At 42.2% G+C, this 25467-nt stretch overlaps 1 protein-coding gene across 1 annotated transcript in view; it reads left to right on the top strand.

Moving 5' to 3' along the window:
• Positions 1–25467, top strand: part of CNTNAP2 (contactin associated protein 2) — a 2303447-nt gene that overhangs the window by 2022718 nt on the left and 255262 nt on the right. The window contains exon 19 of the mRNA XM_078343568.1: positions 18717–18953. Coding sequence (XP_078199694.1) covers positions 18717–18953 — 237 coding nt within the window. The remainder of the gene's footprint in view (positions 1–18716; positions 18954–25467) is intronic.

The following is a 25467-nucleotide window of genomic DNA, read 5'->3' as shown; positions in this document are numbered from 1 at the left end:
CTCCAACCATCCCATGGGAGATGGGGTACTATCTTCCTTGACAATTACATTTCAAAGAGATGGCTCCCAAGTTTTTGAAAAAGCCATTTCTGAGTTGTAAAACTGGCAAGCAGCTTTTTAAAAACTATTGCATTTCAAAAGGGCAGAGAAAGAATTAACAATAACAACTTTTCTAAAGCGAGTGTTCTGAAAAAGATCAGGGGTCTAAGGTGGAATGAGGTTCCCGTGTAAGGTTTAGTCAAGCTGAAGGCAAAGTTAAGGCCCTCTTGGTCAATCTATAGCAACGTCCCCTGCCTGAGATGATACTGTAGCCCATGGGGCATGTGGAAATGTGGGGTGACATTGGGTGCTCCCAAAGCTTCCCACACTATGCAGGGAATCCATCCTAAGGAAGATTTGCACACCCCTCATGCAATACCCCCCCACACCTTGTGGAGGACTCTCCCAGTTGTGGAGTCTATGGGAGAGACTGCAGCTGACAGGCAGTGGTGAGGCTGGGCATCAGGCAACCCTGGCTGGTCTGCAGGTTACAAAGTCACCATGGCAAAGATCTAGGCCAGCAGAGAGTCATTGTCAGACATAAAAGGTTTGGCTTAACGAGAATTTCAGGCAAAAGCAGTCTTCTCAGGGAATGAGACTTTTGACTTAAGAGTCTCTATGAGACGTGGAAATAATCTGTTTCTTTTTCTTTTTCTTTTTTTTATTATACTCTAAGTTCTGGGGTACATGTGCAGAACGTGCAGGTTTGTTACACAGTTATACACCTGCCATGATGGTTTGCTGCATCCATTACCCCATCTTCTACATTAGGTATTTCGCCTGATGCTGTGTCTCCCCTACCCCTCTCCCTACCCCCTGCTATCCCTCCCCTAGCTCCCCCACCCCTCAACAGGCCCCAGTGTGTGATGTTCCCCTACCTGTATCCATGTGTTCTCATTGTTCAACACCCACTTATGAGTGAAAACATGCAGTGTTTGCTTTTCTGTTCCTGTGTCAGTCTGCTGAGAATGATAGTTTCCAGCTTTATCCATGTCCCTCCAAAGGACATGAACTCATCCTTTTTTATGGCTGCATAGTATTTCATAGTGTATATGTGCCACATTTTCTTTAGCCAGTCTATTATTGATGGGCATTTGAGTTGGTTCCAAGACTGCTATTGTGAACAGTGCCACAATAAACATACATGTGGGCCAGGCACGGTGGCTCACACCTGTAATCCCAGCACTATGGGAGGCCAAGGCGGGTGAATCACGAGGTCAAGAGATCAAGACTATCCTGGCAAACATAGTGAAACCCTGTCTCTACTAACATATAAAAAATTAGCTGGGCATGGTGGCATGCATCTGTAGTCCCTCCCAGCTGCTTGGGAGGCTGAGGCAGGAGAATTGCTTGAACCCAGGAGGCGGAGGTTGCTGTGAGCGGAGATCGCGCCACTGCACTCCAGCCTGGCACCTGGCAACAGAACAAGACTCTGTCTCAAAAAAAAAAAAAAAAGTACAAGTATATGTGTCTTTATAAGAGGATGATTTATAATCCTTTGGGTATATACCCAGTAGTGGGATTGCTGGGTCCAATGGTATTTCTATTTCTAGATCCCTGAGGAATTGCCACACTGCCTTCCACGATGGTTGAACTAATTTATACTCCCACCAACAGTGTTTTCATTGTTTTGATAAAGCTTTTACAAAGGTGGTCAAAGTCAGCATGGATCTCTAAGTCCCGGACACATTCTTCTGGGCTTTCCAGGCTCTCTCAGCAGCACCTCCCCTGCTCTCCTTCTTGAAGTACTTTCTTCCCACAGATTCCACAGCCGTGTGCTCTCCTGCTCATTTTCCACCACACTGGCCATCCCTCAGTCTCTTCTGCATCCTTTTCCTTTACTTGACCACTAAGTGTGGCAGAGTCACATCCAGACATTGTCCTGGATGATCTTGTTCAGTCTGGCATCCATCCAATGGCTTCTGGTACTGTTATGTGCCAATGTCTCACAAATGTGAATCTCCAGGCCTCACTTCTCTCAGGGAACCCCAGATTCACTTATCCAACTTTCTACTTTGTGTTTCAACTTAGAAATTAAATGGGCATCTTAGAATAGACATGACAGGAAAGAACTCTTGATGCATACTGGAAATTTGCTCCTCCAGCAGCCTTCCCCATCTCAGGAAATGGCATCACCATCCAATCGACCCATCCACCCAAGTTTGAAGTTACCCTTCATTTCCTTCCTCCCTTTCTTTCTTTTTCCCTCTTCAGTTCCTATCTAATGGTAAGCCATGTGACTCAACCTCCAGACTGTGCCTCAAATGCATCCCAGGCAGGAGAATAGGGTCTGGAGGCAGGGAACTGAGGCCGATTCATGCTGACTTCCTGGAATTAAATCAAATCGAAACACTTCAGCAATGACAGGAATGTGAACGGCTTGGCAGCTTCACCTCATCCTCTCCATTTACATACACCACACACACCCGGTAACATCCTCTCCCCTTACCTAGGGTGCATACTGAGTAAATGACTTTGTCACTTGACTTCATCTTCTTCATTTACATAGGGCATTTACGAAGTAACCAATGGGAACCCTCTGGAGGGCACTGAAACCCTAGAAAAGTATTATCGTTCAGAAATAAATGAAATATTGTCAGGGCACAGTGGCTCATGCCTGTAATCCCAGCACTTTGGGAGGCCGAGGTGGGCAGATTGCCTGAGATCAGGAGTTCGAGACCAGACTGGCCAACGTGGAGAAACCCCATCTCTACTGAAAATATAAAAATTAGCTGGGTGTGGTGGCATGCGCCTGTAATCCCAGCTACCCAGAAGGCTGAGGCAGGAGAATCGCTGGAACCCTGGAGGTAGAGGCTGCAGTGAGCCGAGATTGTGCGACTGCACTCCAGTCTGGGCAACAAAAGCAAGACTGTCTCAAAAAAAAAAAAAGTTTATTTATGTGTCCTCCCCTAGAGGGTAAGCTGCATACAGCATAGACCTAGAATAGGGTCCAATAACCACTGGGCAATGGTTACCCAATAAGTATTTGCTGAGCAAACATTTGGATCAATAAATAAGTGATTGTTGCTTTTCTGGGTTAATAATCATATTCAAAATTAGATCATCTCATTTCCAAAGCAAGATGGTATTTTTCCTTACAAACCTTCTTCAGAATTCTTTTCTCAAAATTTGATGATATTTGCCATCTTGGGAAATATGTTTTTACTAGGAACCACAGACTGAAATCAAGCATGACAGAAGCAGCAGCAGCAAAAAAAAAAAAAAAAAAAAAAAAAAAGTCATAGAGAAAGTCAGCATATTAGGAAAGACAGCATTTCAGATCGGTCTAGGGCCTGAGTGTAGTTTTCAGTCTTCCTGATGTCAGATTGAGGTCTTGCCTGCTCGGCAGAAGCTGTGATGCTGGCTGGAATCCTAATGCAGAGTTTCTGTCCCAACCCTTGTAACTAGTCCTTGGTTCTCTCTGGGATAGAAATAGGAAGTGATGTCACAATTAGAAACCATTGTCATAAGTTAAAAAGTAAAATAATTTGCTAGACGAAATCTAGTAAAAAATAATTTACTAACTGAAATCAATAGACAATATGCAAAGCAAAAATGCAAATAAAATATGGAAGCTCATCCAAGAAATGCCTTCTCCTTCACAGCTGTTCACTACAAGGGTCACTTACCAGCACTCTGTTATTTTTTATTTTTATTTTTTTTTGAGATAGAGTTTCGCTCTTGTTGCCCAGGCTGGAGTGCAATGGTGCAATCTCAGCTTGCCTCAACCTTTGCCTCCTGGGTTCAAGATTCTCCTGCCTCCCAAGCAGCTGGGATTACAAGCATGCACCACCATGCCTGGCTAATTTTTTTGTATTTTCAGTACAGACAGGGTTTCTCCATGTTGGTCAGGCTGGTTTCGAACTCCTGACCTTGTGATCCGCCCACCTCGGCCTCCCAAAGTGCTTGGATTACAGTTGTAAGCCACTGCGCCCAGTCAAACCAGCACTCTATTCTATTCTTAACCTACCGGGCCACCACACTCAAGTCAGCTGCTCTCTTCTCAATAGAACCATCTCCACCTGCTACCTGCAATACGGCCAAAGGACGGTCCCTTCCCACCCGTAGTTGCCATGTACATTTTTCTGCCTTTTGCCCTTTAGGGATCAAAACTAATTGACTTTTGCAATCCCAGCTACCTTTCAGTCAGAAAATTACCATATGAAGTGAGTGATGATAGGTACGATTTTTGCTTTTTTAAAAGTGCTTCTAAATAATCAAATCAACCATGTACCTTTCATGTCTTTTGAGCTCCCAACCAACTCAAAGATCACTTGTTAACCATATTATATGGGTAGGCACTTTAAGATGAATATTTTGAACCTAAGCAAGTAAAGCTTCACCTTCTCATGCTCCATGAGACCAAATGCTTCAGAGACTCTGGTCTTTCCAATGTTCTCATTGCAATTGGAATGGCCTGAGGCAGAGAAGACATTTTAATGTAAAGGTACCACTTTTGCTATCAATATAAAAAAATATTTTTCAAGAAATACATCAAACAATTTCTCATACAGATTTTTTATCTTTCCAATAAGGACTGAGCTAAACTTCATGATAATAAATGGCCACTGTCCCACAGAAAAAGATTGTAATTAAAAAAAAATTAGTATTGGCCTGGTGCAGTGGCCCACACCTGTAATCCCAGCACTTTGGGAGGCCGAAGTGGGCAGATCCCAAGGTCAGAAGATCCAGACCATCCTGACGTACATGGTGAAATCCCATCTGTACAAAAATACAAAGATTAGCCGGGCGCCTCTAGTCCCAGCTACTCGGGAGGCTGAGGCAGGAGAACTGCTTGGACCCAGGAGGCAGAGGTTGCAGTGAGCCGAGATCATGCCACTGCTCTCCAGCCTGGCAACAAAGTGAGACTCCATCTCAAAAACAAAATTAGTATCAATGACACAAATATTGAAGAAGAGATAGGTCCTCACAGCCCCATAGTTCCTCCCATAGTACGTTAAGAACGTGAAAAAAAAAGAGGCTCACGTTTATTATTCCACATTCAGGTAAACAGGGTTGTTTCCCCGTCAGATGCTTCCCTCTCCTCTTTTCATCCTTTTGTTTCTGCTCCTCTTTCGTGGTTTCAGGGCCCCCTGATGTGCAAGATACTGCGTGGGTCTCTTCCTTTCATGGTCCTGAAAATATTCCTCTTTCATTTCAATTTCGCTGTATTATGTTTTCTCTTTTCTTCACCATTGCCAGCTTCACCCTCTCGCCATCCATCGCCGGCACCCATTGAAATGTATTTTGTGGATGGCCTTCTAGTCCCACCTTCTATATATTTGTTCAAAGCATACATATCATTCTTGAAATTCCATGTTGCCTCTTGTGTGCCATGCTTTATATAGATGGCATTGTCCTACAAATCTCATTCTGTTTCTTACTCTCTTCCCTCCGCCTTATGTTGTTAAGATCTATTTGTGTAGTTCTCTGAATACTATGTGCATTGTGCTTCATTATGTGTATTTACCACGCGTCATTTATTCTGTCCCCTAATGATAAATACTTAGGTTTCCTGCAACTCCCCCACTGCGAATAACCCTTCAGGGAATATATTTATGTATGTTCTCCGTCACCTGTGTGAGGATGTCGTGTGTGTGTGTGTGCACACGTGTGTGTGCGCGTGTGTGTGTGCATGTGTTTATTCTTTTCTTTGGAAACTACTATTATGCAGATGTTGACACTTCTGCTCTCCATCGTTCTTGACTTTTCTGTTATTCTTTTAATCTCTTTATCCATTCCTGTTGTCTTCATGGGGGTTTTCTTGACCCAGTATTCCAACCCATGAAAATGCTCATCAGCTCTATCTGTTCTGTCCCCAGAATTACTGAGTCATAGGGTATGTGTGGATCTAATTTCACTAAGCACTGCTTGATCTGTTTCTGAGTGTAAATTTTAAACTTTATTAACTGAATTTCCATCAATAGTTCTATCAATGGTAGCTCTGGATAATTGAAGTCCATTTTGCTAGTTAGATGTGTTCATGTTCTACTTGATTTATTGTTCCTTGTACCAGTATATAATTTCCGTCTTTATTCCTTATGATTGTTTTTAAACTCCCAGTTTTGTTTCTGTTCTTAAAAGTACTTCACAGCTGGGTTCGGTAGCTCACATCTGTAATCCCAGAATTTTGGGAGGCTGCGGCTGGCAAACCTCTTGTGCCCAGTAGTTCAAGATCAGCCTGGGCAACATGGTGAAACTCCATCTCTACAAAAAATTAAAAAATTGGCTGGATGTGGTGGCACACACGTGTAATAGCTACTTGGGAGCTGAGGTGGGAAGATCACCTGAGCCCAGGAGGTCTAGGCTGCAGAGAGCCGTGAGTGTGCCATTGTACTCCAGCCTGGGCAACAGAGTGAGACTCTATCTCAAAAAAAAAAAAAAAGAGAGAGTGAGAGAGAAAATGACCACACTAGCCAGGCACAATGATATGTGCCTATAGTCTCAGCTACTCTGGAGCTGAGGCAGGATGGCTTGAACCCAGGAGGTCAAAGCGGCAGTGAGCCATGATCACACTACTGCACTGGCTGGGGACAGAGCGAGACCCTCTAAAAAAAAAGTAAATAGATAAATAAACAAACTGCTATGCTAGCCTTCTTGTTGTTGTTAATATTCCTGTTATAACCTGGTATTTTTTGTACAGGTGTTTGTATCCTTTAGTTTAAATGTTCCTCTTAGATAGAGATTCTTGAACCTTCTACAAATACATTTGGACCAATTACTCCTATAATTTTGATTTCATAGTGAAAAAAATGAAATGCTTTTCCCATCTATGTTCTCAAGACTTGACTCCTGTGCATGGATCAGAAGGATCTCAGGGGCTGTGGGTCCCTGGTTCAGTCCACAGCTGTTGATGAAGGTGTTGTTTTGGGGTTTTATTGCTGCTGTTTTTCTTACCTACCCTGTTTAAGCCCGTCATGAGTTCCTTCCATTTGAAGTCTAACACTGTTTATTCTGGAAATTCCTGAGTCATTATTTCTTCAATAGTTTCTGGCCTGTGTTTATTCTTTCGCTTCTTATGAAGCTACTGTTGTGCAGATGTTCACACCTCTACCCTCCCTAGTTCTTGGCTTTTCTTTTATTCTTCTTTTAATCTCTTTATCCATTCCTGTTGGCTTCATGGAAGGTTTCCTGACCCAACATCCCAACCCACAAAAATGCTCATCAGCTCCATCTGTTCTGTCACTCAGCCCCTCCAGGGATGTCTTTATTTTGACAATTATAGATTTTTCACTTCAATATCTCCAACTAATTCTTTATTTTGAGATGGAGTCTCGCACTGTCGCCCAGGCTGGAGTGCAGTGGCACAACCTTGGCTCACTGCAACCTCTGCCTCCCAGGTTCAAGCAGTTCTCCTGCCCCAGCCTCCCCAGTATCTAGAATTACAGGTGCCTGCCACCACACCCAGCTAATTTTTTTTTTTTTTTTTTTTAGTAGAGAGAGCGTTTCACCATGTTGCCCAGGCTGGTCTCGAACTCCTGACCTCATATGATCTGCCCACCTCAGGCTCCCAAAGTGCTGGGATTACAGGTGTGAGCCACTGCGCCTGGCCTCCACCTAATTCTTATTCATATAGTTTGTCATTGTCCCACTTCTCCAATATCGGAAAGGTATGATTCTGCTAACTTTGCCGCCCCTTCATGCTGGCACCATAACGAAGGTGTCTATTGTACAAACACTGCGGTTTTCTGCTCTCATTGTTTCTGCATCTTCAGCTCTGCCTCTTGCCCTTATTTCATAGTGTTTGCTGTCCTCAAAGGCTCTGTCACTTCTCCTTGTGAGTCCAAGTTTATTCCTTTGAGATTTCCAAATGCCTTCATTATTATTGTCTTCCCACAAGGAGAATCAGAAGTTCAGGGCCTGCATTGAGCTCCTTCTGGAAAGTTGAGGGGGCAAAGAAAAACTCCTGCCTCAGGACAAACCTCTGACATTGTCATCGTTGTCATCCCTCTCAACACTTTCTTATTTTCACCCCATGTCCCTCACCCACCTCCCCATACACACACACAGCTTCAAAGTACCTCACTCCCACCTAGACAGAGGACAGCCATCTTCTACTGTCATTGATTCTTAAACCAGTGGTGTATCTAGACCAAGGAAATCTAGTCTCTCACTACCCATTCCTTCACCAGTTAGCATCTTATTACTATACTGAAGTATCTGTCTCAAAAATAACCAAATCTAATAGCCTCTTACTGTTGTCTGACTTTCCTTAACCTCTCACTTTTATTTAACAATTCTCACCATGCCCTCCTTGAAATCTTGACATCAAAACACTCCATGGTTCTGTTTTCTCAGCCTCTCCGCCAACTCCCATCTCTTTGCTCTTTTCCTCAGTCCCCAAGCTTCTCTTCTCTTTCCTCCACCCCCTTGCCTTGGAGGGCTCATACATCCGTGAGGCTTGGTCAGCAGAACGTCGCTAATCACTCCCGGATCCATCCCAGGTTTGACCCGGGACTAACATCCACAAAGGCTTGTGTGTGAAGTCTGAGAGTGAGGAGAACAAGGTGCCAGCTAGATAATAACACCAGGGATTCTTGACTCTGTCTTTAAAAAGACCGGATATGAATGTTTTAAATAAAGACTTTAAAAGACAGATGGAAACAGGAGAGAGGAAAGGGGAGATACGTTAAGATCAGCAGAAATGGCGTTTATTTTGCTTCAAAGATGACAAAACTCACCAGCAGGACACATAATATGAACAATAACGTAATATTTGCAAAAGTATATTTAGACAAGAGTTCTAGGCTGATATATTTGAAGTCTGGGTTTATCAGCATTTATTAAAATAACTGTCAATAATTTGAAGTTTTGAAACAACTAGGAAGCAGTGGTTTAGCACTCTATTCCTTTATATCCCCACTTTCAGAAGCAACTTGGAACCATAGGTCCCACTGCAAGGCAATGGCTTCTGAAATCAGTGCTGTCAGACTGAGCCTAGGGGAGGGATTAATCATCCACCATTTTAGCAGTGGCCAAAGCTCATAACTGCCTTGGTTGTAAAACTGTAGTATCGAGCTTTTGCACTAAGAAATAAATGTGATGTCAATGACGGCATCAAAAAAGTGTCTTGTCTTTGTTGGCTTTGAGATAATTTTGGGCGTCCATGTTCCTGGCTCTGTGAGCATTGTGTTTCCCCTTTCAGCTTCAACCATCCGCATAGCTTTAGAGACAATGGTCTGCCCGGATGCAGTGGCTCACGCCTGTGGTCCCAACACTTTTAGACACCGAGGCGGGAGGAGCCTTTGTATCCAGGAGTTTAAGACCAGTCGGAGCAACATAGCAAGACCTTGTCTCTACAAAAAACTTTTTTTAGTTAATCAGGTGTGGTGATATGTGCCTATAATCCCAGAGTCTCAGAAAGCTGAGACAGGAGGATTGCTTGAGCTTGGGAGGGCGAGGCTGCTGTGAACCATGATTGCACCACCACACTCAGCCTGGGCCAAAGAGCAAGACCGTGTCTCAAAAAAAAAAAGGACAGTGTTCTGGCAGGTGGTGAATGTCTTGCATCAGGTATGAATCAGTCTATCGGCAGTTTTCATACCTAAGCACAGCAATGTCTAGAAGCATATTAGACGTGGGAGAAGGAAGTGCCTCATATGATGTAAGCCCCCAAATCAAAAGGGCACCCAGATCACAGTAAGAGTGCAGGCCTAGAAGCCAGCCAGCCTGGGTGTGAGTTCTGGCTACTTACTGGCTAAATGACATCACATAAATTCACTCTTATTCTTGGTTCACTCGCCTGTCAAATGCAGGTAACAGTAATATCTAGCTCTGAGAGTGAACACATGCAAAGTTCTGGAATAGTGCCGGATACATCTGGTATCTGATAAGTATTAGCTTTTGAAATAGGTAATATTTCATCGCATTCATCCTGCCACCATAGTCTCTACAATGAATTCAGACCTCTTTGGTCCACCCGCATTGCGTAATACTCCACATTTAGACACATCAGAGTGCTTTCCACTATAGAAACCCAGACTTCAGTCTGTATTTTGAAGCTTTCTTCTAGGTTAATAGTTTGGATTCACATGTTCTGCATGTCCTTTACTCTGAGGACACAAGAAAATCCATGCACTAATAATGAACTAAAAAAAAATCTATCCTATTGATGGAGTTCTGAAAGAGCACTCATGAGCATTATCTGAAAATGCAATTTTCCAAACCCCAGTTTTCTCTCAGTATGTGAAAGCTTTTTTTTCATATTCGCCCTCCAATATCTAACTGACAGAGAAATCACTGATCAATACTTGTCAGTCATGCAGCTCTGCACTAAAGAATATGGAGCAATTTCCTTTAACTCCCTCCACCACCGAAGACTCTTGGCCATTCTGCTGTTCTCAGTTCAACCAGATAACTGGGTTGATATTTCACACACCTCCGCTGGCACCACAGGTGTTTTGTTTGTTTTGTTTTGTTCTGTTGAGGCAGAGTCTTGTTCTGTTGCCTAGTCTGGAGTGCAGTGGCACAATCTCGGCTCACTGCAGCCTATCCTTCCTGGGTTCAAGCGAGTCTCCTGCCTCAGCCTCCTGGGAAACTGAGATTATAGGTGCGTGCTACCATGACTGGCTAATTTTTGTATTTTTAGTAGAGACAGGGTTTCACCATGTTGTCCAGATCCAGGCTGGTCTCAAACTCCTGACCACAGGTGATCTGCCTGCCTTGGCCTCCTAAAGTGCTGGGATTACAGGAGTGAGCCACTGCACCCAGCCCACCACAGTTTTTTTTTTTATAATGGGTTCAAGTTGATGATTCAGACCTAAGAAACAATGGTAGCATACAGAACAGGAGAAACAAAAGGTGCAGAATTGCAACTCGGGTAGGCCTCGCCTGCCCAGACACACAGCTGCTTTTTCCCCCTGACCTACCCAGGGCAGATGGGGCTGCCATGCCAGAGAGCCATGGTCAGGGTGGCTCAACTAGACACAGAGGAGCCCTCGCTCTTTATCCCACCAGTCACTCATACCGTTCCAGTGCCAGGCTCCAGATCTCTATGCTAATTCACAGCTCTCCAGTCTGGACACAGCCCTCCATGTGTCCAGATAAGATAGCAACAACACCCATCCTAACTCTGTGCTGTCTTTTTTTTTTTAAGACAAAGTTTTGCTCTGTCACCCAGGCTGGAGAGCAGGGGCTCAATCTTGGCTCATTGCAACCTTCACCTCCCTGGTTCAAGTGATTCACCTGCCTCAGCCTCCCACATAGCTGGGACTACAGGCATGTGCCACCATGTCTGGCTAATTTTTTAATTTTTTTTCAGTAGAAACAAGGTTTCACCACGTTGGCCAGGCTGCTCTCAAGCTCCTGACCTCCCGTGATTCTCCTGCTTTGACCTCCCAAACTGCTGGGATTACAGGTGTGAGCTACCACGTCTGGCCCTAACTCTGTACTTCCTACGGAAACAGTGCAGTGAGAGGAGGGACCTCACTTTCTCAGAGAGGTCTGGATCACCCCAAGCTTGGTAACCCTTCCTCGTTGTCTTAGTCTGCTTGGGCTGCCCTAGAAAACACCACAGCCCGGTGGCTTAAACAGTAACATTCTCACAGTTCTAAAAGCTCGAGGTGTCAGTAGGGTTGCTTTCTTCCGAGGCTTCTCTTCTTGATTTTCAGAACTGCTGTCTTCTCGCCGTGTCATCCTTTGATCTTTTCTCTGTGCAACAGCTTCCCCAAGTGTCTGTTCCTCTTCTTAGAAAGACTTCAGTTCTATTGGATTAGGTCTCACCTTTATGGCCTCATTTAATGTTAATTACTTCTTTAAAGGCTCTGTCTTCAAATGCAGTCACATTGGAGGTTAGGGATTCAACAGATGAATTTTGAGGGGACACAGTTCAGTCCATAGCACTCCTGATACCTCCGGTATCAGATTTATGTATTCATCATCTCAGCCATATTTAATTTTTTCCAACTCTGTGCTTCTATAGAATGTGCTTATACTCAATAATAGCAATAATCATAACAGCTACCAGTAACTAGAATTAATGCAAAGATCTGCATTATCATCTGTTATTAACACACTCCTGCCAAGTGCATATTGTTATGCCAATGCAACACGTAAGGAGACTGAGGCCCAGGGAGGACCTGGGAAGCTCACACACCCTGAACAGCAAAGCCAACACACAGAGGTAGATCTTTGTGACCACTGTTCATGCTTTCCTCATCCCTGCTTGCTGCCTCCCATACATCAAATGGTGCCTGGCATCATCACGCGGCTATGTGTGATCACATTAGGATTAACCTGCCACAAGAAGCTTGTGCTCATCATCATTTTAGAAATGGCTTTCCTGGTGCCTTTTGCTCATGAGCTGATCGTGCAACAGCTTTGCTCTTCTGAGCATCCTGCAGCCGCTCTCATCTCACCCTTCCTTTCCTCCCAACGGAGCTCCCCTACTTGCAGGCTGACGCCCCCTTACCTCTTTCCCTAGAGCACTGTCTCCATGGCCAAGCTCGTGATCCCCTTTCTGTCACTTTCTCAGTGGGACGTATCCTAACCACCCTACTTAAAGTTGCAGCCTCCCCCACCCCACTCCAACTCTGTGTCCCACTTATCCCTGCTTGACTTTTTCTCCATAGCGGTTACCACCTTCAAACACACAGTATATTAGATTTTCTTATTGAGTTTCTTGTTAAATTAATCTTTCCCCCTGCAAGAATATAAGCTCTACAAGGGCAGAGACTTTTGTGTGTTTTGCTTCATTACTATGAAGCAAACAAAACATCTAAAACAGGGCCTGCCTCATAGTGGGCATGACATAAATATTTTTCGAATGAATAAATTAGATTTTATGTGTGATTCCTTTCTGTGGTGAATTAATGAATTTGGGCAAAAGTACTCGGGGACCCAACTTAGCTCCTTAGAAAACTATTAAGTTCTGTGTTTGAAGATAGTGGATATTTTATAATTCCTCTTGATTATTATGTTTGCACTTTTTGTTTAATATAGTAGCTGATTTTGTTTGCCCCACTCTTCTGTGCATTTTACAGTTGTATTATTCGTTATGGGTAGTTACAGCATTTTCATAATTAATCTTTAATTGCAACACTTGCAAAGCATTTCACATGAAAAAGTGATTTAGGGATTAAACCCACATCTCACGTTGGTTAATTATCACAGGCCTGACTAATGTGCATGAAGCCCCTGCATGGCAGGGGGCTCTCTCCAATGATAATGTGTTGATTTTCTAATTAACAAAGGTTAAGTAGCGTTTTTGCTTGAAGACCTATAATTTAAACTTACAATATTTGTCACCAAGAAAGATTTCTACAGAGTGGATAAGCGGAACTCAAATAATTTTCACTGGTTCTAGTGCATCAGTGTCTTTTACATAATATATAATGACCATTTTCAGGACAAAAGATTTTTCTTCATATCAACTAGATCATGAAAAGTACTTTCTAGCTCACTGCCCCATTTAAATAAATCAGGGACTACCTAAGTAAGAAAAGAGCTTAATTTATTTAGTTTTCCTTTATAGAGAAAGAAATGGTATTTCACTCACATATAAATTCTGAAGAGGGAGTACAAAACCTTATTTAATGAACACAACAAATACAAATTAGACTGCAGTCATGTTGCACCCAGTTAAAAGAGGAAGAAAAAAAAAGTCAGACATTGGTACAAAGAAAGAAAAAGCAAGCAAGGAAGAGATTGAAGAGAATTTGAGAGTATTTACTGAAATTTGGGTAAAAACAGCACAAGCCCAGAGGGAAAGCTAGTAAACTGTGGGCCAGAGCAATTGAGAGCTGGAAAGAGTCAGAGACACCATCAAGTTCAGCCTCCTTTTTTTTTTTTTGGATGAGGAAAAGGATGCTGAGAGAGATTGTGTAATTTGACAAAAGCCACACAACTGAGTAGAAACAGTAGATGGTCCTGAGAGGGAAAGGTTCCACAAACACAAGTGCAGGAAGAGAGATGGATCCATGTAGAACCTAGGAAGACCAAAGACCCAGGAACCAAGACAGAAGCAGAGTGAGAAAACTCTGCCAAATCCTTTCTGAAATGAACCCTGTATGCTAAATAATTAAGTATCCATGAATACATCTAAAGATTTGCCTTAATGATATGATAAACATATGATCTACTGTAGATTTATTTGCTCCGCCAATGGACTCTTTGAAAAATATTTCCATTCTTCATCATATTAACATTTATTTAGAGTCTTTTCAAACTCTCAGTCATTGCTGAAGATCCATGAAATACCAATTGCTTCTAAATTAAAATACATCCCAGATAGGTAAAAGGTTAACATGTGGAGAGAATTAAAATCGCAAAAGTGTTAGAAGAAAATATAGTTGATTAATTATATTATTTTGTATTACAGAAGGTCTTTATAAGCCCATGACCAAAGGCAGAAATCACACAAATAAGAGGTTGGTGTGACTACAAAAACATCCAAAACTTTCATAGGGAAAAAGTAACACCATATGGAAGTCAAAAGACACAACCTGAAAAGATACAGTTGCAACAGAGTTATTTACAACAAAGAGTTAAAGCCCGTATTGTTATGCACCAATAAGAAATACATCTTCTTCTATTCCCAGCAAAAAGCAAAGGTCACAAAGAAATAAAAAATAAGAAAAGTGAAAACATGAAAATAACTCAAGTATTTGAGGCAATGCAGATGTACAGTGAACCCTTTTTGCCCCTGTCAAGCAGACTGACATGAATACAAAAGGACACTGGCCAATATTAGAATTGTGTGGAGACGGTGATAATTGCATACCCTACTGGTGAATTAGAAACTGGTTAATTCTTCTTAGAAGAAAATATATTTCAAATGCCTTTAAAATGTATATGCCTTTTGTGAGCACTGCTCAGTACCAAGCTTGGATTTTCTAATCTTTTCAGGCAGATTCGTGGGAAGAAAAACACCAGCCGAGGTATATAGAGAAAAAGAGTTTATTTACAAAGAAAGGAAAAAAAAGTTTATTTACAAGGATACCTAGAGACGCTCACAAACTTCAACACCGGCAATAAAGCAGCACGGGTTTTCGCAAGTCCAAACCAAATCACCATCGAAGCTCAGTTCGGCTTCTGCTAAACAATCTTTTATACTTTTTAAAACAAAGAAGGGTCAAGTCAGGACACTGTCCACGTCTTCATCATGTAACTAACATCCTTGAGGTGTTTACCAAAAACTGGATCAGGGAACTGGCCAGGTTCCCAGGTTCGGCTCTTCAGAGCCTTTTTTTGCATTGGGAAAATTCTGAGCTCGGAATACTCCCAATGATAAGGAAATGAAGACAACATAAAGTCTGTCCATGACTTGTAAACTTAATTAACTCCTTCTGTTCCATTACACCTTTCAACCTAGCAATTCGACTTAAAAGTGTGATTAATTCTAAAGAATCAATTTTAAGGAAAAACTGGGCAACAGGTGTGCAAAGGTTTTCGTAAAGATTATATTATTACAGTATCATATAAAGTGGGAATTTTTAAAAATGTAGAAGTTCAATGTGGTGCGATAGCAAAACAAGTGATAGTGTGTTCACAGAATGGATGCAGATACTGAGCAAGGTGTTTTAGTTGTACATTTATTGCTTGGAAAATGTTTCATATATTAAGTGCAAAGAGCAAGTTTCAAAACAATGTATACATTATGATCCCATTTCTTCTTTTTTTTAAAACACATATGTATATTTATAGAAAAAAATAGAAAAGGCTGTTCCCTAAAAGTAAAAGTAATTAAATTTGAGTAGCATGACAGAATCTGTTTTGTATTGTACTTCTCCATAAACAGTACGCTACGGTTGCCACAAGGACTGTTACATTGGCCATCAGGCAAACGGAGACAGGGAGATCTCAAAGTGATTTTTATGTTTTAGCACATTTTTATAGGATATAATTGTCTTAATTGACTAGTAATGAAACATTTTTAAGGCCAGAAATTTATTTAAGAAAATGCCTTTTGGAAAGCCTTTATTGCAAGGACAAAAGCCATAATAATAGAAGCTAAATTGAAATTCTAACACACAAAGAGTGACTAGTGGGTTGAAATTCTCCTAAATCAGGCTAAGGCACTAATTCTTTACAGCACAGAGGTGTGGAGCCCAGTTGACAAGCAGATGGTAAAATGGTCCTTCAAAGTGGCTGTTTTTAATAACTTCCTTTGTCATCTACTATCTCATAGCTTTGATCAAAAAAGGCACTGGGCTCTCTTTACTTCTCTATTCAAATATTTTAGAAGAAATCAAATACTTGCAGGAGCGTCATGATTCAAATCAATGTATCACCCAATGAGAGAATTGCAAGGCTTGGGTTTACGGAGATGGTAGAGCAGCTCATTTGCCATTTCACTGATGGGGGTTTACAGGCATAAGCAGGTGCTAATTCATCCCTGCCACTAAAAGCCTTTGATCTTCCGGTCCTGTCTGATGAATTTACTGGAGTTTATGATTTTTCTTAAGATAGCAGAGTAAGTGATGAGAATCAATCCCCAGCCTAATGATCTTGCTCGAATTCCAGTAACGCTATTGACTACTCCATTTTTAAAGACATCCAAATCTACATCTCAGAAACGTGCATCTATGCGGCCCCTGCCTCGAAAGTTCTTCTTGGTGTTAGGTGGTCTATACAGAACAAGGGTTAAGACACTAAATCCTGTGTGTTGCTTGGGAATAAGACAGATATGATACGACTGCCACTCAGGAACTATGAGTCCTTGAGTAAACTTCTTAACTTCTCTAGGCCTTAGTTTCTCCATCTGTATAATGGGGATCATGCAAATAATATCTACTTTGACATGTTGTAGGGAGGACCAGGTGACTAACATATATAGGATGCTAAATAGAGTGCCTAGCATATAGCCCTCAATGAAGGAGTAACTTGGGTTTTATTTTTATTAACAGTATCTTCTTTTCTAAATCCTCATCAGCTATTTAATTCAACAGTTTTACCTACTATTCATTTTAGATTCATTTCCAGAAAAGTTGTTACTCCAAGATACAAACGTGTATATAAATTTGAGTTCCTCCTTTTATACCAGCTGTTTTTAAAAAAATTATAGCTGGGCCGGGCGCGGTGGCTCATGCCTGTAATCCCAGCACTTTGGGAGGCCGAGGCGGGTGGATCACGAGGTCAAGAGATCGAGACCATCCTGGTCAACGAGGTGAAACCCCGTCTCTACTAAAAATACAAAAACTTAGCTGGGCATGGTGGCACGTGCCTGTAATCTCAGCTACTCGGGAGGCTGAGGCAGGAGAATTGTCTGATCCCAGGAGGCGGAGGTTGCAGTGAGCCGAGATCACACCATTGCACTCCAGCCTGGGTAACAGGAGCGAAACTCCATCTCAAAAAAAAAAAAAAAAAAATTATAGCTAAGAATACTACAGACACAATTAAATCCACTTGTGATAGAACGCTTCAGTGAATCTTTCTATGAAATTTCTGGGGAATATTTTAATATTTTCATGCTCATGAATCTCAGTCCAACTCTATAACTTACTCCAAAAATCACAGTGAACGTGCTCGTTGTGCTGTATGTCTTGTAATAATGACATTTAGACAAAAGCAATGAAAGCTGGCCAGGCACAGTGGCTCATGCCTGTAATTCTAGCACTTCGGGAGGCCGAGGTAGGTGGATCACAAGGTCAGGTGTTCAAGACTAGCCTGATGAACATAGTGAAACCCCGTCTCAACTAAAAATACAAAAATTGGTGGGGTGTGGTGGTGTGCACCTGTAATCCCAGCTACTCAGGAGGCTGAGGCAGGGGAATTGCTTGAACCCAGGAGGCAGAGGTTGCCATGAGCCAGGATGGCACCACTGCACTCCAGCCTGGGTGACAGAGTGAGACTCAGTCTCAAAAAAAGGAAAAAAAAAAAAAAAAAGAAAAGCAATGTAATCTGATCTAACCTAGCAATAAATGTGGTATAGCTGATTTCTCTATAAAATTATCAGTTCCAGCTTCCAGCTACCCCAGACAAGGAGCCTTGGGTAGTCTTGACATGAAATTAAAAGCAAAGCATCTCTTGAGACAAGAACTAAGATCTACAATCACATTTCAAATGGATTTATGCCTTCCAACTAATTGACTTATTAACTATGCTAATGCATTCATGTCTCATCCTTCATATTTTTTTCAATAAGTAATACTATAGAACTCAATGTGAGATACCAGGCTGGAGGGCAGTGGTGCAATCTCAGCTCACTGCACCCTCCGCCTCCCAGGTTCAAGTGATTCCCCTGCCTCAGCCTCCCAAGTAGTGGGTGTGCACCACCAAGCCCGGGTGACTTTTTGTATTTTTAGTAGAGACGAGGTTTCCCCATGTTGTCCAGGATGGTATCAATCTCCTGACCTTGTGATCCACCTGCCTTGGCCCCTCAAAGTGCTGGGATAACAGGCATGAGCCACCGTGCCTGGCCTAGAGATTTCTATAAATGCTTTTTCTACGAGGAACCAGATTAGACTTCCAAAACAGCTTATATATTTTTTGTGTATCCACAAATATTTTATTTCTATAGCAAATGTGTTGCTTCTCAGAAGACACAGCCTCTTTTAATTAGGCATTATAGCCTAAGGAAAGAGATGCTTCAACTTTCTCTATTTGGATAGGATCAACTTGAAAGTGGCAATACTAGATGCACCATGCAGTCTCATCTTCTACCACAGTTATTCAAAATATGAAGAAGGAAACAATGGCAGGTTATTCCCTCTGAACTCCGTGCCTTCTGTTATTCCCAGGTGGTGCTGGGGGCCAGCAAGGCTTCCTGGGCTGCATCCGCTCCTTGAGGATGAATGGGGTGACACTTGACCTGGAGGAAAGAGCAAAGGTCACATCCGGGTTCATATCCGGGTGCTCGGGCCACTGCACCAGCTATGGAACGAACTGTGAAAATGGAGGCAAATGCCTAGAGAGGTACCACGGTTACTCCTGCGATTGCTCCAATACTGCATATGATGGGACATTTTGCAACAAAGGTAAGGCAGAACCCATTTCCAGAGCCATTTTGCACATCTTTATAAGCCCAAATAATCTATTTAATGTTTTTTTATCTGTAAACAAGTGTACTTTATTCTGATCAGAAGTGTACCTAAGATGATCAGAATTTTTCTCTCAACTTAGGAAGTTTCCAACAAAAGTCATTTCCTAATCATTTCTGTTCCATAAGATGAGAGAAGGTTTGCGTTTGGGACAGAATTTCTTCCAGATTCCAGCAAATTATTCACTGCCTGAAACCCTACAAAGACCGCCTCATTACATCTTAATGGTGAGTGACAAAATAGGTGGCCTCCAAAAGGGGACTCAGGCCTGACCCCCCCCCCACACTAAGATCTCCAACCGATTTGATCGATCTGGCAATTGCTGCAGTGAATCAGCCAGTGCAGCCCAGTGGTCTTGATGCCCCCACCCCCCGCAGTTGCTAAGATACTGGACTCAAGCTCTACTCACCAGAACGCTCCTCTGGTCATTGACGTCATTGTTATTACTCTTACTCAGGATGCCTTTGAGTGGCTCTCAGCCTAAGCTAAACTGCAGAAATACTCAAAAGCCACATCTAATTGGTCAGCTTAGAACATCCGTTACTACTTGGTTATTTTAGTCTTGAATCATTCCTTTAATCCCCAGTCGATTCTGCAGAGCCAATGAGCAGAGTACAAGAGCCCGCGTATATACATGTTACCATTTGAGCTATACCCTGTGATCCTGCATGGCCAGAAGAAAGTTACTCACCTGGTCCGTGGCTTAATTTCCCATATATTAACAAGAGGGATAAAGAGAGAAGGAGCTGATGCTTTTCCTAAGCTGCCATTGAAATGCATGCAAATCACTCTTCTCTTTCTAAATGGATGTATAGCATTTGGGTAGCGTTTTCTGTGAATGGTTGGTGCATGTCTTAATAAGGAGCTTTACATAAGTAGCCTATTCAGACTCTGATGAATACATGGAGGGTTGTTTACATTGGCATTATTCACACAAGATGCCGCACACAGAAGGAGGAATTGTTTCATAACATTCTCTGTACATCCAGGCTACTGTCTGGCGGGGCTATAATATGAGCATACAAATTAGGTCAGACAGGGTATGAAAAATGAGCTTGAGACAACAACAAAGGTGGAAAGGAACACCACTGCAGAATAATGCCGGAGCACATTAACAGTGCTATTACAGTGCATTTTTCTGTTCAGAACAACATGGTTCCATGATTTTCCCGTGGCACACAATGGAATGGGCTTGCAGAACACATTAATTTTGCACTTGTAGAAATGACAGTCTTGCAATTACCATTCATTGTGCTTGATGCTAATTTAATGCAGTCATTTCCTTGCCAAAGTAATGTCTGAATGCAATCAAGTAAGCACTAATGCCTGAGAGATTCCACTAGTAAGTACCAATTTAAAGAAATCACCATTCCTTTATTTTTGGAGAGTTAGGTTAAACACAGTAGCTCATACAAAACCTCTGGAGGTTAATAGGCAATAGTCATGAAGAGAAAGGCAGGGGTATATCCTCTCCAGTTTAGCCCACATTGGAAATAAAGTTAAATGAAGCCTGAGTGTTGCCTTTGACATTGTTTCAACACGTTTACACAAAAGACATCTCAACGTTTCCTTATTATCTGTTTAGTAGAACACGTTTACAATTGATTCAATTAGTAGCTTTAACCAAAAAATTTAAATAGAAGACTGCAAAACATCTTTGGGAATCATTTATGAGTATCCTTATGAGTCAAGTATCTTCTTGACTTGGGAGAATAACAGTGGTGCTGTGCAGAGGAGTCCCGCAGCTGTCCAGGAAGCTTTGTCTGCACGGAGGCAAGCTCCCACAGAGACTGGTAGGATCTCCCAGCCTGGTGCTGCCTCTGCTCTAGGCCTCCCTCCCCAGGTAGCCTGGTGCCTGCACCCCCCACCTCATGCTGGTGCTTCAGCCAAACAGCTCAGCCTCTACAAAGAGTAGCCATGCTCACCGGCTAAAGAATGAGCTCTATGCAAGGCCTTCTCTGGCCTTCCTGTGATAGTATGTGTCTATGTTTGCAGATGTGGAAAACATCCCTAATATTTTGCCAAGTGAATGACGCAAGGCCCAACCTACCATACACAGCGGGATTGTATGTTCATACAAAATAAAAACACACACACACAGAGATGAGGAAAACAAACCGTGGGAATACATGCCAAAATATTAACTGTGGTTATTTTTTGTAGGATAAAAATACTAGTATTTTTTCTTATTTTATTTTACTTTAAGTTATAGGTTACATGTACAGAACGTGCAGGTTCATTACATAGGTATAAATGCGAAATGGGGTTTGCTGTACTTGTCAACCCATCATCTAGGTTTTATGCCCTGCATGCACTAGGTATTTATCCTAATGCTCTCTTTCCCCTTCCCCTCTACCCCCTGACAGGCCCCAGTGTGTGATGCTCTCCTCCCTGTGTCCATGTGTTCTCATTGTTCAACTCCCACTTATAAGCGAGAACATGCAGTGTTTGGTTTTCTGTTCCTGTGTTAGTTTGCTGAGAATAATGACTTCCAGCTTCATCCATGTCCCTGCAAAGAATATGAACTCATTCTTTTTTATGGCTGCATAGTATTCCATGGCATATATGTGCCATGTTTTCTTTATCCAGTGTATCATTGATGGGCATTTGGGTTGGTTCCAAATTTTTGCTATTGTAAATAGTGCTACAATAAACATATGTGTGCATATGTTTTATTTTGTTTTTGCTTACCTACATTTTCCAATCTTTACACAATGATGGACTTCCTCTAACATCATTATTTTTTTCTTCTTTGGAAAACTAATAGTAGGAGGCAGAGTTCTTACCCCAGACATTTGACGGGTGACTATCTCTGGTCATAAAATATCTAGCTATTAATTAGAAATTATTGTACCATCCAGTTGTATTTTCTGGAATGGAGTGGCATGGCCGGGTGAAAATTTTATATAATTATATTACCCTTGAAAATCTCAATACATTTAGCAGAACACATTTCCCACAAGCAGCTAAAGAGATCCCCCTTTAGATGGGCACGGGAGGAAGGGCTGCCTTGTTGGGGTCAGGTTGCATGAAAATAAAAACCTCAAGACACTGGTATCATGCTCAGCTATGTGAGAGGCTCACACTAGGACAGGATTGAGGCCCAAAATAGCCCAAGGACAGATGAGTTAGGTCTCTTCCTGTGTAGTATTAGCCCATCCAGGAGAAAGGCGGGCAGACAGCCCATACTATTTGAATTATCTCTGTTTTTCCTCTCCTCTCCTCCTCCCCATCCTCCTTCTCTTCTTCTTCCCTTCTCCTCCTCCCTCCCTCTCCCCTCACCATAAGCACACTCTTTATTTCCACATTGATCCCTCTCTCTGTCTCTGTCTCTCATATTCCATACCTACTTTCCCTCTCTCTGTCTTTTGCTGGAGTACACAGTTGAATGTGTTAAGCAGATTATCATGTCCTGCCATTTCACTGAGCTAGCAAGACAAGGCTGGATTTGAGCAGGTGCTTCATGAGCATCTCCTCTGCTTTGTAGATGATACAGACAGTTGTTATTTCCCACTAGAAGAACCATACAGGCAGGGGACTTCCTCTAACCTCTTATCCAAAACTCCTTCCAGAGCCCTTTTTCTTCTCTCCTCTCCTCTCCTCTCCTCTCCTCCCTTCCTTTTTCTTTCTTCCTTCCTTCCTTTCTTTCTTTCTTTCTTTTTTTGATTCAGTTTAGCTCTTGTCACCCAGACTGGAGTGCTCACTGAAACCTCAGCCTCCCGGTGATTCTACTGCCTCAGCCTCCCAAGTAGCTGGGTTTACAGGCACCCCCCTCCACCACATCCAGCTAATTTTTGTATTTTTAGTAGAGATATGTTTCACCATGTTGGTCAGGCTAGTCTCAAACTCCTGACCTCAAGTGATCTGCCCACCTTGGCCTCCCAAGGTGCTGGGATTACAGTGTGAACCACCACACCCAGCCCAGAGGCGCTTTTCAGATGGATCCATACAAATTTGACACCAGTTAAGGTGTTAACTCTCCCAGGGCTACTTGCATCTTAAGTAGGAGTGCCAACTGGGGAGCGTTTTATGGTTTGGAGATAGCACAAGGGCGTTCTGGAAACCCTTCAACTAGACCATGCAGGCAGTCTCTCCATCTGTCTGCAGATAGCTGTGCAGCATCCCATCTTCTCAGCACATTCACCAACCAGCAGCAATTTAACTTGATGGAGGCTGGTCCCTTCCATGCCAGAATTCCTTGACAGCCCATTGGCTGCGGCTGAGGGGAGAATCATCCCAGCCTATGTGGAAGGTTTTAACTGTGGGTCTGCCATCCCCAGGATTATTTGGGACCGAATGGATAGCTGCTGGGTCATGCCAAAGATAGTTTTCTAACATTAAAATGGCTTTTTCTTAAAGAGTCAGATCCCACAACACTCAAGCATCTAATAGTGATCAATGTCACTTTTATTACTAACCACAAATTTGAAGCATAATTTGAAGTACACTCTCTGTGTCTTCTCTGTGTTTTTAAGCAAGAGGGAAAATAATAGACCTATAGTGGGGGCAGCAATTTCTGTGTTTCCCTTTCGTGCTTGAAGTATAGCCTCTCTCAAGGAGATTGAATAGTGTCCCCCAAATTCACGTCCACCGGGAACTTCAGAATATGACCTTGTTTGGAAGTGAGGTCTTTGCAGATGTGATTATGTTAAGGTGGGACATACTAGGTTAGGGTGGAAGCTAGATCCAATGAGTGTGTCCTCGCAAGAAGAGAAAAGGGCATAGAGATGTACACAGACACACAGAAAGAAAACAGTGTGAAGACGGAAGCAGAGACTGGAGTTACACTGTCTCAAGCCAAGGAACTCCTGAGGCTGCCAGAGGCTAGAAGAGCCAAGGAAAGGTTCTTCCCTAGAGTTTTGGAAGAAGTGTAGCCCTGAGAACACCTTGCTTTCAAACTTCTGGCTTCCTAGGAAAATCATACAAGTGCTAATAAAAATCTGCCACCTTCTCCATTCCTGCTCTGAACAAGGATAGCAGCTGGTATTTATTGAGAGCTTGACTGCTAAGCCGTGTGCTAAGCTTTCTCATTGTTAGCATCATTCAATCCTCACCACAACCTGGTGATATCGTTGCTATTGCTATCGTTCCCACTGTACTGAGAAAGAAATGGCTGTAGCAGCCTGCCCCAAGGTTCATATACCAGTAAGTGGCAAGACTCCCTTTCCTTCTGCTCTACAGCAACTAAAATCATAGCCTCTGGTCTTAAAGCTTTTTGGTTATTGTGGTTGAATTAAAAAAATAGAATATTACTGGATGCAGAATTTATCATAAGAAAAAACAGAATACAAGAATTGAACAGAGACTCTTTTTTTGCCACATTTAGGTGTCAGGTTTATTCATTCATTGACTCAATTATTGAACAAACATTTGCTGAACACCTAATGTGCCAAGAGGTCTTGAATGTATAGTTGAATCTGACTGCACTGAAATTTCCAAAGCATTTTGATGGTTTACAGATAGAAAATCAGGAAAGTCTAGAATATATGATAGGAATACATGAGAATTGGATACCACCCAGGCTGCTGAAAACAGTTCTTCATTATGATCCTTTCAGTGAGCCAAGTGAGGCAAGAACTTTTCATCGAGAGACACAAAGATATCTCCAAATTCACTCATCTGTACTTTTTTTAACTATAAAAATGTTCATGTTCATGTGCCAACCCAGAACTGCAGTTGAAAAATCCAATTTTTTGATCACTCCGAAACCATTTTCTGAGTTTAAAGAGTCCTGTTTCCTTCTTAAACATTCATTCGTTTATTGCTTAAAGGCCAAAACTTGAAGAGCAAAAGTCACAGGACTGCTGCGTGGCCAAGAGTTGAATAATCATTCAATCATTGCAGTGTTACCATCAGTTACAGTCAAGCAAATACATGCCACCCTCCCTATGGTCCAGCTAAGTCTCCTATTCTCCCGAAGAGTATTGTGAAATTAGGTAATATTCTATAATCTGTATTATTAAAGTGGTCAAAGAAATTGTTTAGAGCCAACAAGCCCCAACCTAGAAAATGATGGTGGAATTAGATGTCACTTTGAATCCATCTTTCTCACTTGCTTCTTGTGTAACCTTAGGAAAATTCTTTGTCACTGAGCCTTATCTTCGGGAATATTATAGTACCTACCTCTTAAGGACGCCTTGAAAATCACACGGAATAATGTGAATGGATCTCCATATGAAGGGCCTGGCACACAGCCATCCAACAGCAAACGGCTCTTTTGATTCTCAGCACCTCTTTGCTTTTGGTTTGTGTTTTTGTTTTTATTTAATTCGTGTTGTCCTTCAATCCTTCCCTAATAGCTTTAAATGTCAAATGCCTAACTGGCATTTTTTTGATGGATTGTCATTTCAGTCCTTCAGGAACAGTGTCATAAAATGTCATCTCTACTTAACTGTGGTCACAGTGAAAGTATTCTGAAGCCCTGAAGGACTAAGAAGTATGCAGAGATTCT

The sequence above is a fragment of the Callithrix jacchus genome, chromosome 11, assembly GCF_049354715.1.
Source record: "Callithrix jacchus isolate 240 chromosome 11, calJac240_pri, whole genome shotgun sequence".
NCBI lineage: Eukaryota > Metazoa > Chordata > Mammalia > Primates > Cebidae > Callithrix > Callithrix jacchus.
This window is presented reverse-complemented; position numbering and strand designations above follow the sequence as displayed.